This window comes from Hypomesus nipponensis, chromosome 28 (assembly GCF_054491055.1).
Source record: "Hypomesus nipponensis isolate SF chromosome 28, ASM5449105v1, whole genome shotgun sequence".
In the NCBI taxonomy this organism is placed as follows: domain Eukaryota; kingdom Metazoa; phylum Chordata; class Actinopteri; order Osmeriformes; family Osmeridae; genus Hypomesus; species Hypomesus nipponensis.
Window position 1 is genome coordinate 4161461 of NC_140388.1, and position 13982 is coordinate 4175442.

The 13982-nt window shown below is 44.4% G+C and overlaps 2 protein-coding genes across 2 annotated transcripts; both read left to right on the forward strand.

Moving 5' to 3' along the window:
• The first annotated feature begins 3076 nt into the window (after nt 1-3076).
• Nucleotides 3077-6725, forward strand: star (steroidogenic acute regulatory protein). Its single transcript, XM_084694435.1, has 7 exons — nt 3077-3277; nt 3722-3829; nt 4198-4328; nt 4651-4809; nt 5247-5431; nt 5702-5795; nt 6026-6725. The coding sequence occupies exons 1-7, from the start codon at nt 3214-3216 to the stop codon at nt 6143-6145; spliced, it is 861 nt and encodes a 286-aa protein (XP_084550561.1). The 5' UTR covers nt 3077-3213; the 3' UTR covers nt 6146-6725.
• A 1141-nt stretch (nt 6726-7866) lies between these two features.
• On the forward strand, nt 7867-13963 carry ogfod2 (2-oxoglutarate and iron-dependent oxygenase domain containing 2). Its single transcript, XM_084694367.1, has 8 exons — nt 7867-8126; nt 8224-8245; nt 11874-11908; nt 11976-12086; nt 12169-12268; nt 12387-12511; nt 12609-12866; nt 13098-13963. The coding sequence occupies exons 1-8, from the start codon at nt 7995-7997 to the stop codon at nt 13356-13358; spliced, it is 1044 nt and encodes a 347-aa protein (XP_084550493.1). The 5' UTR covers nt 7867-7994; the 3' UTR covers nt 13359-13963.
• The last annotated feature ends 19 nt before the right edge of the window (nt 13964-13982 follow it).

Sequence of the window (13982 nt, forward strand, 5' to 3'; positions counted from 1 at the left end):
CGCCCTAGGAGCAAGCCTTGTCATCGTAGCGGAAAGGAAGCGGAAGTGCAGTATTGAGATGCCCCCCATCATCCTGGGCATGGCACATTATTGATTAGGGCCCCTGACAGGAAACGGACTTTCAAGCGCGCCAATCCAAATGGAGGGATGATTCATAATCTTCAATAAGTTTATATTTTTTCTTATTGTAGGGAATGCCAAAAAATATTGCAGTAAATAAATTCAAAATGCTCCTACTCCTACAATTAACTCTCCAAGAACTTGCCTAGTCAAAGACAGGGAAAAGTGCCTCCTTATTGGAGTTATCTAGACCACATGAACGTTTGCACTTTCTTTATCAACGGTCCTTTCTTTTTTGTTTCTGTGGAAACCACACACACACACACTTTGGTTGGCCAGAATGGAGAGGAGTGGAGGAGGAAGGAGGAGAGGGAGACTGTGAGAATGTATATTAAGGTGCTGACTAAGTGCATGTAATGCCAAACCCACTGTGTCCTGTTGCTCCTAATAAAGCCTGATCTGACCTAAGGCTGCGTGTCTCCTGTCTGACACCCTGTCTCTCGAACCCTTGTTTTCGTGTCAAAATATTGTCAAGGAGACACTGTGAGGACTTGATAGACATGGGTGTGTCTTCTGTCGCCTGACAAGCATGCACATGACATGCTCATACAACATCGTAACGAACATATTCATATAACTCATCACCATCCACATCATCATATTCACCAATACCGGTGTAAGATCTAGAGGAGGAGATATCCTCATGCTCTACCGCTGAGCTACCCATCCCTGTGCTCTACCACTGAGCTATACCCATCCCCATGCTCTACCACTGAGCTATACCCATCCCTATGCTCTACCACTGAGCTATACCCATCCCTATGCTCTACCACTGAGCTATACCCATCCCTATGCTCTACCGCTGAGCTATACCCATCCCTATGCTTTACCACTGAGCTATACCCATCCCCATGCTCTACCGCTGAGCTATACCCATCCCTATGCTCTACCGCTGAGTTATACCCATCCCTATGCTTTACCACTGAGCTATACCCATCCCTATGCTCTACCACTGAGCTATACCCATCCCTATGCTCTACCACTGAGCTATACCCATCCCTATGCTCTACCACTGAGCTATACCCATCCCTATGCTTTACCACTGAGCTATACCCATCCCTATGCTCTACCACTGAGCTATACCCATCCCTATGCTCTACCACTGAGCTATACCCATCCCTATGCTTTACCACTGAGCTATACCCATCCCTATGCTCTACCACTGAGCTATACCCATCCCTATGCTTTACCACTGAGCTATACCCATCCCTATGCTCTACCACTGAGCTATACCCATCCCTATGCTCTACCACTGAGCTATACCCATCCCTATGCTCTACCACTGAGCTATACCCATCCCTATGCTCTACCACTGAGCTATACCCATCCCTTATTGGGCTTTCTCAGGGGCGTACAGGAAAAGGCAGGCCATGGCTCATGGGGCTGACTGCAAACCCCACCCTGCAGAGCAATCTCAGATAATACTGGGGTCTGGGTGTTCCAGTCCTTATGCCATACTCACCCTGGAAAAGACCCTGACGATCTCCGCTCCAGGAGTTATGTTATCCTGTCCCCTTGCTTTTTTCTTCTTGTCCTCCTCTTCCTCCCTGCACTTTTCGGGGCCTAGCGACCTCTCTTCCTGCTTGTGTGTTCTTGAGCGGTGTTGTCTCGGTGCCTCGTGTGACGCGTTGCTCTCTGGAGCAATGTTGCTGTTCGGTGCCGCGTGGTTTTGGTTGGAGCGAGAGAGCAAGGTTATCTAAGCCCGTGGGGCTGCTTGATGGAGAGACTGTCAACAGTGGGGACATCAACAGCTACAGCCTGTGAGGAGAAAGCTGGGAATGAGGCCACTCTGACACCAGTAACACAAAGCCAGTACCAGTAGTCAGCATCTGCACCTAGACTGTCTGCACCGGGATATTATGGAAACCTGCGAGTCATTAGAACAGCTCAGGCCAAAGGAAACAGACCTAAGATTAGTTGTACATTTCCATTTTACAATGGATTCATTTATTGTGTGACAGTATTTTTTGGTTCAAAGTCCAGCAATGGCAATATTTATTTGCAAGTTGCAGTGTAAAGTGACCACATCTCAGCTACCAGGCACAGTGTAAAGTAACCACATCTCAGTTACCAGGCACAGTGTAAAGTAACCACATCTCAGTTAGCAGGCACAGTGTAATGTAACCACATCTCAGTTACCAGGGACAGTGTAAAGTAACCACATCTCAGTTACCAGGCACAGTGTAAAGTAACCACATCTCAGTGAGCAGGCACAGTGTAAAGTAACCACATCTCAGTTACCAGGGACAGTGTAAAGTAACCACATCTCAGTGAGCAGGCACAGTGTAATGTAACCACATCTCAGTTACCAGGGACAGTGTAAAGTAACCACATCTCAGTTACCAGGCACAGTGTAAAGTAACCACATCTCAGTGAGCAGGCACAGTGTAATGTAACCACATCTCAGTTACCAGGGACAGTGTAAAGTAACCACATCTCAGTTACCAGGCACAGTTTAAAGTAACCACATCTTAGTTTCCAGGCACAGTGCAACAATAACACAATGCCTTCAGAAACAGTGAGGGGGAAGCCATAGTTCACTGGTAGGACCTCCACGTTATCAAGCACAGAATGACCATGTTCTTGTGTGCATGTAACAGGGGGAGATTTTCTTGTGTTTGTGTGTGTAAGAGTGAGCATGTGTGTTGCTGTGAATGCGGTAGTGTGTCTGTTGGTGTGTTGGTGCACCTCAGTGTTTCTTCCTGTGTGTGTGTGCGTGTGTGTGTGTGTGTGTGCGTGTGTGCCTCAGTGGGCCAGAGGACTGCATGTTATCTGACAAGGTGTCTGCGAGAGTCCGAGACATTCTTGTGAAGCCCTAGATGCGTCCTTGGCCACAGGGTCACAGGAACAGGCGGATGATGTATGTGTTTATCTGGGAGATGACAACAGGGCGGCCTTGCAAAGGGGGTATAAAAGAGCCACATGCCAACAGAGACCAGAAAATCATCCAAGGCGACGCACACCACTGCTCTCCACCTCGGCTCGCTCTATCTGGAAGACTGAACCGTTTGCTAGAAAGTCCTCTTCGTGTGCTATTCGATACGCAGAACCCCCACGTTTTTTCAGAAGCAGAAGAATCTGCACTGATACAAGATGTTACCTGCTACCTTCAAACTGTGTGCTGGCATCTCCTACCGCCACATGAGGAACATGACAGGTGAGAGTGAGGGCTTTCTAGGTCTGTAGACCTCTCTAATGGTCTGTATACATCTCTAGAGGTCTGAACACATCTCTAGTGGTCTGTAGATGGCTCTAGTGGTCTCTAGTGGACATCTCTAGAGGTAGCAAGCCTGGTTAGCCTTATTTGGTACTAAACATTGTATTCTTTCTTTATTCTTCTAAAAAACTTGAAATCCTCATCCTTATTTGTATAAACTCACCGTGTACCCAATGGCATTGATACCTTACATATTGTGTGACAAACTTAAAGTATTGTTTCATGTTGGTGGGCTGGTGTAGTTTGATGATGTCCTGCCTCTCGCTCTCTCTCTCTCTCTCTCTCTGTCTCTCTCTCTCTCTGTGTGTCTGTCTTTCTTTATATATGTCTATCTCCCTCTCTGTGTCTCTCTGTCTGTCTCTTTCCCTCTCCCTCCATTCCCAGGCCTGAGGAAGAATGCCATGGTTGCCATCCAGCATGAGCTCAGCAGGCTGGCAGGACCCGGCCCCAGCCCCTGGATCAACAGCGTCCGACGCAGGAGCTCTGTACTCGGTAAGTCCTCCTTAACCGCCTGAGCCCGCATTGGTCACCGCAGCCACACCTCTCACTAGTCTACCGTGTCATTGGTCCTTCCCAGCCCAAGAGATATCTCAGTGGCTCCCTGACAGAACGAAACGATTCACAATCTACAGCACTGCTGTTGACTGACATTGCTCAGGGCCATGGGGGGGTTGTGTGGTGACGGCCCAGTGTTGAGACTGGGGGCACGTCTCTGGAAGACTGATAGCATCTCGCGTGTTGAGATTGCTCTTTCTACCTCAATCTCTGCCCTTGATGTTCAGCGTTCCCAATGTCCAAAACACACACACATGCACCCACACACACAAGGAGTGTGTCATATTGCATTTGCTTTCCTCAAGGCTGCCGTATCGAGGAGGAGCGGGGCTACAGCGACGAGGAGGTGTGCTACATGAAGCAGGGGGAAGAGGCACTGCAGAAGTCCATCAGCATCCTGAACCATGAGGACGGCTGGACCACGGAGATCATCGCTGTGAGTGGAGCAGGAACACCACACAATCACACCTGGGACATGTACCTGGATAATAATAATAATAATAATAATAATAATAATAATAATAAAGTGTTCATTTGACAGACACTTTTATCCAAGCAATGTACAGTAAAGGGTAGTGGGGGGAACTCGCAACTTCTGGATCTGCAGTTAAATGCTCTTCCACTGAGCTGCACCCTCCCCACCGAACGCATTGTCATGTGGGATCCGTTGGTTTTGTCACTGTGGGGAAGACAAATTGAGTATGCAGTCATAATTTGGTAGTATTTAACTGCCGTGCCTTGCCTCGTGTCTCTCCTAGGCTAATGGAGATAAGGTTTTGAGTAAGGTTCTGCCCGAGGTGGGGAAAGTCTTCAAGCTGGAGGTGCTTCTGGATGAGCCGTCTGATAGGCTGTACGGGGAGCTGGTGGGGAACATGGAGGAGATGGGCCAGTGGAACCCTAATGTCAAGCAGGTCAAGGTGAGGACTTCCAGAACACGGCCGGTTTAAAGGAAGGGCACATGCAGCTTCAGGCTGGCACCTCAGTTCTAGTTCTGTTCTCTTTCTCCCTTCCTCTCTCTCTCTCTCTCTCTCTCTCTCTCTCTCTCTCTCTCTCTCTCTCTCTCTCTCTCTCTCTCTCTCTCTCTCTCTCTCTCTCTCTCTCTCTCTCTCTCTCTCTCTCTCTCTCTCTCTCTCTCTCTCTCTCTCTCTCTCTCTCTCTCTCTCTCTCTCTCTCTCTCTCTCTCTCTCTCTCTCTCTCTCTCTCTCTCTCTCTCTCTCTCTCTCTCTCTCTCTCTCTCTCTCTCTCTCTCTCTCACAAGTCCAACATGCACCCTTTTAGTGAAACAAGACGTCAAAACCTTTTCCTTATTGACGTATTCATCCACGTGCGTGTCCTGTTGTTGACCCTGTTTCAGATCCTCCAGAAGATCGGTCAAGACACTATGGTGACCCATGAGGTTTCCGCAGAGACGCCGGGTAACGTAGTGGGCCCGCGGGACTTTGTGAGCGTCCGCTGTGCCAAACGACGCGGCTCCACCTGCTTCCTGGCAGGCATGTCCACCGAGCACCCCGGCATGCCCCAGCAGAGGGGCGTCGTCAGGTACACCACCTCAACCACTACCTTACACACCATTAGGGAGGGAGGGAGGGAGGGAGGGAGGGAGGGAGGGAGGGAGGGAGGGAGGGAGGGAGGGAGGGAGGGAGGGAGGGAGGGAGGGAGGGAGGGAGGGAGGGAGGGAGGGAGGGAGGGAGGGAGGGAGGGAGGGAGGGAGGGAGGGAGGGAGGGAGGGAGGGTAAAAAGATGGTAGACAAATGGATGTATGTATAAATGATAGATATGTTGATACTGTGTGGCCGTTGTCTCTCCCAGGGCAGAGAATGGGCCCACCTGTATAGTCATGAGGCCTAGTGCAGAGGACCCAAACAAGACCAAGTTTACCTGGTTGCTAAGTATAGACTTAAAGGTATGCAGAATGCTCTTTTCTGTGTTTGCATATTCATAACTCCATGGATCCATTTCATCTATGGAGTTACTGATTCCTTGATGTTGTGACAGCTTTCTGATCTGTACATGAATCAGATTGGAAGTCTCTCTAATTTTTTCATTCTGCCTCTCCCTGTCTTTCTCACTCCTTCCTCTCTCATTCTCTCTCTCTCTCTCTACCTCTCTCTCTCTCTCTCTCTCTCTCTCAAGGGGTGGATCCCAAAGGCCATCATAAACAAAGTTCTCTCCCAGACACAGGTGGACTTTGCCAACCACCTGAGACAGAGGATGGCAAGCAACGTTACCATGGAGATGGCAGCTGCTTGCTGACACAGCTGGCCAAACTGAGTGTCTGGCCAAGCAACACAAACTGCAGGCCAACTAAATGCCCTAACCCAATCATGTCAGTCACCACAGAGAATAGCCACAGTACATGCAAACAGTAACTCACAGGAAACAGTAACTGAGATCTTAGGACCGTCTTAGAATTTGTGTAAACACTGCGGTTACATAAGAGCCCTTGTGTGATAAGACACCAAACTGATTCACAAATATCTAATGTGGTTTCCCCTTTTATACAGTACTTTAGCTTCCTTCAATTTATTGATTTGAAATGATCATAATAGCAAATCTTCCAATGTAGTTTAAGTTCAGTCAGCCTATATTGTATGCCCTCTTGGTTGAAGGGGAGAGGATTAGAGGAGGATAATATTTTAGATTACAGACAAAACCATATCTGCCCAATATATTCCTGTCAAACATGCTCTAACACTGGAGATATCATTGTTCTTTGTAACCTCAATGTATAATTTGCACTTTCAGTAAAGTATTTATTGTAACAGTGGCATTGCATTAGGGTGGGTAAGGATGCCCACTAAGTGAATAAATGATTACAATTATGACAATGGTACCAAGGTTTCCAACGTGTTTTGTTTTAATGTGAAATTACTGGAACAGTCCTTAGAAAACACATCATTAGAAAACCAACAGTAGGCCTAATAGAGGCCTAAGTATAAAGGGGGGCCTCATTATAGAAATATATCCAAACTACTTGTTCTGTCTTAAGTTTCAAGGTAGAAGAAATACAATCTTCCTGTTACAGAAGCAACTCCTAGCTGTGTCCTATCTTAGACCTCCTAGTTTAACGTATCTCCAGAAATCCTAACTGGGCCTATAACTGTAAAAGAGATTTTCAAACGGCAGTTGTCCTGTTATGTCTTTATCTAGGTTTAGAATGAACATGAGACTACCGTTAGGCTGCTCGAGATTGACAAGTCACATATGAAAGGCTCTCACAGCATAATATCAAGGGACTAATAGCTAGTTGAGCTCTGTACCAGTAGCGTAATGTAACGTAATTAAAGCATATTGTGAAAGACAGGATGCTAGAGGGTGGGACAATTTAGATGTATGTGAAATGTTGGTTAAACAGGTGAAGAAGAAAAATATATTTTGTAGTAGATATTGTATTGTTTTAATTTAAATGAAAGTTCATTGTCTGTCCGATATTCAAGTCTAATTTACCTTATAATACTATCTAGTGAAACATGTTTGTATTAAGTTGTTTCTGGTTACTTTTCATCCATTTTACTTCTGTGTGCATGATCCTCATCTTTATTACAATACAGACCAATCAAGAATGCTGCTGCCAGTTATTTTGAGTTTCAGACAGGTTCTTTGTCATCCTAATTTAGTAGCCTATTCCATATCTGCAAAACAAATGTGGTTCTCTAATAGCAAAATTCCTATCCTAAGATAACATTTTCATTTAGTTATTTGGCAGACACTTATCCAAAGCGACTTTCCCCCAGGCAAGTAATGTGAAGTGCCTTACCCATCTTGACCTTCTGATTAACAGCCCGATTCCCTAACCACTCAGCCATCTGATTCTGATTCATCCAAGGCTTTTATACATTTTGTTCATGTTATTTAATTTTAGCTTATTTACTGAATTGTGTGTGTTTTGCAAACATATTTGGGAAAGCAAGTTTAGGCTTTTTTTCAAGTTTTGTTTTGACTTTTATTTTGAAAAGGTAAAGATGCAACTATAATGGGTTTCCTGGCTGAGGTTGTTTTGTGATCTTAATGACGTTTAGCTAGCAAGCCATGTTTCTTTAACTAGCTTTTTCATAAAGGAAAACATTGTCGATTAGTTATTATCAGTGTTGCACTGATAGTCATGCAGAACGAGGACCCTAAACCAACATTTTACACTTGTAGTTGCTTCAACACAGACAATATTTTCCTTGAGGACTACAAACTCCATGTCCGATTCGTTTCCGAGTCCCAGTTTAGATCGAACTATCAGGCAGTATGTGGATCTCGCAAGCCAATCGTTTCTGTATCTATTGTGTTTTATTCAATCTCTCTGCATATGAAACATGTCTTTATTACGCATTTATTATTAGGTGCTGAGGACGCTTGGTTGTTCCACTGATGGTCCGTGTACGTGAGTTTAATTCCTTATATCGTTATAACGGAACACGCATGAATACGAAAAACGTTTGTGAGTCCTTTTTTTCGTTTTTTTGCAAAAACGAAAAAACGGATTTTGACGTTATTTTGTTTTCTCGTTTTAAAACAACTAAACATAAAACAACTTTATATTTTGATTTTTCTCACGTGGGTGGAGGTAAGCGTGAAATTCCTGTCATTGGCCGAATGTGTTGTCAGCACTACCTGTTCTTTCAAAGTAAAAGTTTCCCCCATCTAACTCGATTAGCCTAATATGGGTTATCTATCAGTTACATTTGAGGGTATTCACGTTTTTAAACTTTCCAATTAATCTTTATTGACTTGTGAGTTCGCCCTTCCAACTTCATTCAATGCATCTAATTTTCTCGGGCCTACTGATATCTACAGGCTAAATAAACTAATGTCAAAATGCTGTAGGCTTAGTTGTGTTTTTCCATTTATATTTGTATTAGTAATATTATAAGATCACATCAATCAATTTTATTGGCCCCTTAGTGTGGTGGTGTTGCTGTAAATTGTTAGCTAACTGATAGTGCTTATAGATTCAACATTCCATTGAACTTCTTTCACACAACTGTAAAAATATATACATCATGGCAATTCAAAATGTGCAGAGGAAAATGGAATGTGCAACTGAAATGCAGGGATAGCAGCATGTGAGGTTCTCATGCACTGATGATCCTGTGCACCCTGCTCAGACACAGCTTGTCCATGCCGCTAGGCGCTTGACCTCCTCCCTGTAGTCTGTCACTGACACAGTTTCATGCATTCAAATTTCCCCCTAGTCATCATACTCCACTAATTGGATGGTTACTTTTAAGTGTCAAAAATAAGTTGCACTATTAATAATACAAAAGCTGTGTCAAGTTGCATGGGTAGTTTTGATGGAGAGCAATCTTCAAGACATGCCACACATCTTTCATTGGACATAGGTTGGGGCTCTCACTGGGTCACTCAAGGATATTGACCTTTTTATTCCTTAGACTAGTGTTCACCAATCCTGTTGCAGGAGAGCTCCCTTTGTGTATAGGTTTCACTCCACACGGCCTTAGCTGCCGTTAGTGAGTGGTTGCACAACTAACTAGCACACAGATGGTGTACTTTTCTCTGTTCCTTTGGGATACAACATTCAAGTACCATACAAAGTCAAATACATTTCAACACCTAACTGCACCTTCTCTTTCTGCATGAAATACTGTATCTTACATATATCCAGATACATGTGTTAGTTATACTACATTCATTTAGGAACTCTGAAATCCAAACAAACATTCATGCACTTAAACTTTGTAAAAAATGTCATTTCTGAAGAAGGGTCATTTCAGGTTTCAAATCAATTTAATTACAGACAAATGAAAAAGGGCAACATGGCGTTAAACTTGGAGCTTTTTTATATACAAACTGTATATGTCAACACTTAATAGGGCAACAAGGAACAGAGAAAAGTACACCATGTGTGTGCTAGTTAGTTGTGCAACCACTCAGTAACGGAAGCTAAGGTCATGTGGAGATAAACCTATACACAAAGGTAGCTCTCCTGCAACAGGATTGGTGACCACTAGTCTAAGGAATAAAAAGGTCTATATCCTTGACCCAGTGAGAGCCCCAACCTATATCCAATGAAAGATGTGTGGCATGTCTTGAAGATTGTTCTCCATCAAAACTACCCATGCAACTTGACACAGCTTTTGTATTATTAATAGTGCAACTTATTTTTGACACTTAAAAGTAACCATTCAATTAGTGGAGTATGGTGTGTAGATGACTGGGGGGAAATTTGAATGCATGAAACTCTGTGTCAGTGACAGACTACAGGGAGGTCAAGTTCAAGTCTTTTATTTGTCAGGTACACAGAACAACACAAGGTTAGACTGGGCACTGAAATTCTTAAGACAAGACAACGCAAACACCTGGCATAACATAACATATAAGTACACGTAACATAATTTACATCTATGCTGAGCTTAAATAAGTGAAACTTCCTAAATATACAGCTAGCAATAAATAATTGACTATACTAATACTAAAACTTCCTCAATTACAGATAACAATAAATAGTACACTATACTAACCCTAAATGCACATAAAACCTGTTTCAACCCTATAACCTATTTTGACCTAAGTGGAGTACAGTACAATAGTGCAAATTTGCAGATCAGTGACTATGTCAATGACCATACAGGAGCCTGGTGGCGAGGTACAGTGAGGTACAGTAGTGCAATGTTACTGATAGTGCAACCAGTAGCTGAAAGTGACAGAGTATAAGTGACTAGTGTGCAGTAAATCAATGTCCACATCCGTGTCCATTCAGAAGCCTGATGGCCCTTGGGTAGAAACTGTTGTCCGGTCTGCGTGTCACAACCGGATGCTGCGGTAATGCCTGCCAGAAGGCAACGGGGTAAAGAGACTGAAGGATGGGTGGGAACAGTCTCTTACAATCCTGCAGGCTTTCCTTAGGCAACGTGTGTGGTAGGTGTCCTGTAGGGCTGGGAGCTTCCTGCCGATGATGAACTCAGCAGAACGGACCACACTTTGTAGGGCCTTGCGGTCCCTGTCTGTGCAGCTCCCATACCACACTGTAATGCAACCGGTCAGAATGCTCTCTATAGTGCATCTGTAAAAGTTAATGAGGATGACTGAGTCCATACCAAACTTCTTCAGTCTCCTCAGGAAGAAGAGGCGCTTACGGGCCGCTTTGACCACCTTGTCCGTATGAACAGACCAGGTGAGGTCGTTGCTGATGTTCACCCCGAGGAACTAGAAGCAGCTGATCTTCTCCGCTTCCGATCCATTGATGAGTAGGGGTCCATGCTCCTCCTCCTGCCGCCTATAGGTCAAGCGCCTAGCGGCATGCATAAACTGTGTCTGAGCAGGGTGCACAGGATCATCAGTGCATAAGAACCTCACATGCTGCTATCCCTGCATTTCAGTTGCACATTCCATTTTCCTCTGCACATTTATATTTTTACAGTTGTGTGAAAGAAGTTCAATGGAATGTTGGATCTATAAGCACTATCAGTTAGCTAAAAATTTACAGCAACACTACCACACTGAGGGGCCAATAAAATTGATTGATGTGATTTTATAATATTACTAATACAAATATAAATGGAAAAACACAACTAAGCCTACAGCATTTTGACATTAGTTTATTTAGCCTGTAGATATCAGTAGGCCCTAAAAAATTAGATGCATTGAATGAAGTTGGAAGGGTGAACTCCCAAGTCAATAAAGATTAATTGGCAAGTTTATAAACGTGAATACCCTAAAATGTAACTGACAGATAACCCATATTAGGCTAATCGAGTTAGATGGGGGAAACTTTTACTTTGAAAGAACAGGTAGTGCTGACAACACATTCGGCCAATGACAGGCATTTCACGCTTACCTCCACCCACGTGAGAAAAATCCAAATATAAAGTTGTTTTATGGTTTGTGTTTAAAAAACGAGAAAACAAAATAACACGTCAAAATCCGTTTTTCCGTTTTTGCAGAAAAACGAAAAAACGGACTGACAAACGTTTTTCGTATTCATGCGTGTTCCGTTATAAGGATATAAGGAATTAAACTCACGTACACGGACCCACTGATGCACAGTTTGATGATGTCCTGCACAAGGTATGACAATGTTTAGTATGATTTTTGTTTACGACAGCATTTAATGAAGATCGAATTTGCTGTTTAGATAGCACTAGAAGTTGAAAGGCGCAGAAGCCTTGGTCTGAAGTCCACTGACAGAGCTGCAGCCATACGGAACGTCTACACACCTCTCCACAAACACGTTTATCTGCTGCAGGTGGGCACGCGTTTTTCTTCGAAAACGTTTACTGTCTCTCCACAGTTATGTATAGCCTACTTAACTCAGTATTCCCTCTCAGGAAAACTATTTGGCACCAGAGTTTAGACAGATTGTAGACTATTGTTGGTCTCAGGACGCCAGTGAAGATGGACTTCTTGCCCTCATACAGACCGAGACCGGTAAATCCCGCACTACAGCCTTCATAGTCACTTATGTATAGTAATATAAGTTCTTCGGTGGGGTATAACGGCAAGTGATACTAGTTTGTTCATTATCTCCCTTCTCTCACACTTGAAGCCCATAGAGTCTACCGCTTTCCTGTGTTCAAGAAAAGCTTTTGTGAGGAACTGATAGAGGAGCTGGAGAATTTTGAAGTATCCTCAGCTCCCAAGAGCAGACCTAACACTATGAATCACTATGGGGTATGAATTATTTAAATGCAGATACATTTGGCCATGTTTAAAGCCATATATTCAGTGTGGTACCCATGCCAATATTGCTACCCTCATTTTCGCCCAGATCCTACTCAACGAGCTGGGATTGGACGAAGGCTTCATCACCGTTCTGCGTGAACACTACCTGCAGCCAATCACATCTCTGCTGTACCGGGACTGTGGAGGGGGACGGTTGGACAGCCACAAAGCGTTTGTGGTGAAGTACGACATGCATGAAGACCTGGACCTAAGTTATCATTATGACAACGCTGAGGTCACCCTCAATGTGTCGTTGGGGAAGGAGTTCACAGAGGGGAACCTCTACTTTGGGGACATGAGACAGGTGCCTTAAACAACTCCCAAATCTTAAGAACAGTAACAATTCCTTAAGTGTGTATTGGAATTTCTCGTGAAACCTGTGCCTTTTTTAAATATCCTCATCATATGACCCGCATGGTATTTAGAGGGCCTTCTTCCATGGTTTTCTGCGAGTAGCACCACATAACAAAGCTACATCCTGTTAGGGGAACAGCATCCTGATGTGTCGCTGATGGTGTTGCGCTGCCCCCTGCAGGTGCCGCTAAACGAGACCGAATGCACGGAGGTGCAGCACAGAGTGGGCGAGGGGGTCCTGCACAGGGGGCAGCACATGCACGGGGCCCAGCCCATCTCCTCCGGCCAGCGTTGGAACCTCATCCTCTGGCTGAGAGCCTCGCAGGAACGCAACAGGCTTTGCCCCATGTGTGGCAGGAAACCCACTCTGGTGGAAGCAGAGGGCTTTGGAGACGGATTTACCAAGGACCCTCCACTGAATACGTCCTGCGTCCTCACTTAAAAGCCTTCCCAGTCTTTTAGAGGTAGGTGGCTGAGCGGTTAGGGAATCGGGCTAGTAATCAGAAGGTCGCTGGTTCGATTCCCGCCTGTGCCAAATGACGTTGTGTCCTTGGACAAGGCACTTCACCCTACTTGCCTCGGGGGCAATGTCCCTGTACTCACTGTAAGTCGCTCTGGATAAGAGCGTCTGCTAAATGGAAATGGAATCCCAAACCATGTTGCGGTTTGTTGTGTGAGGAGTGAGTGTGGTTTCTTTGTGGGACAAAGTGCCAAAGGGGGTCAAGGAGAGGAAAGGTTAACATGAATGAAACATTCCCTCATTATCAGAACAGCTCTAGGAGGAACAGTGCATAGTTTGTACTTTGTTGAGTTTGTTGATTGACAGTGTTTTATTTGTATTTTTTTCCCCCCATTTCAGTTTCATTCAGTGTTTTATTTAATTTAATTTAGTCAAATAGTTTCCTGACGACACTGTCTGTTTGTGCTTGTGCGGTTCACTCCATGATCTTATACATTTCAACATTCAGATATACGGGATGCACTGTCAAAATGTTAAGACTGTTGTATTGAAAAGATTCAGAATAAATACACAGATGTAATTATCAATATGCTATCTGTAATGACC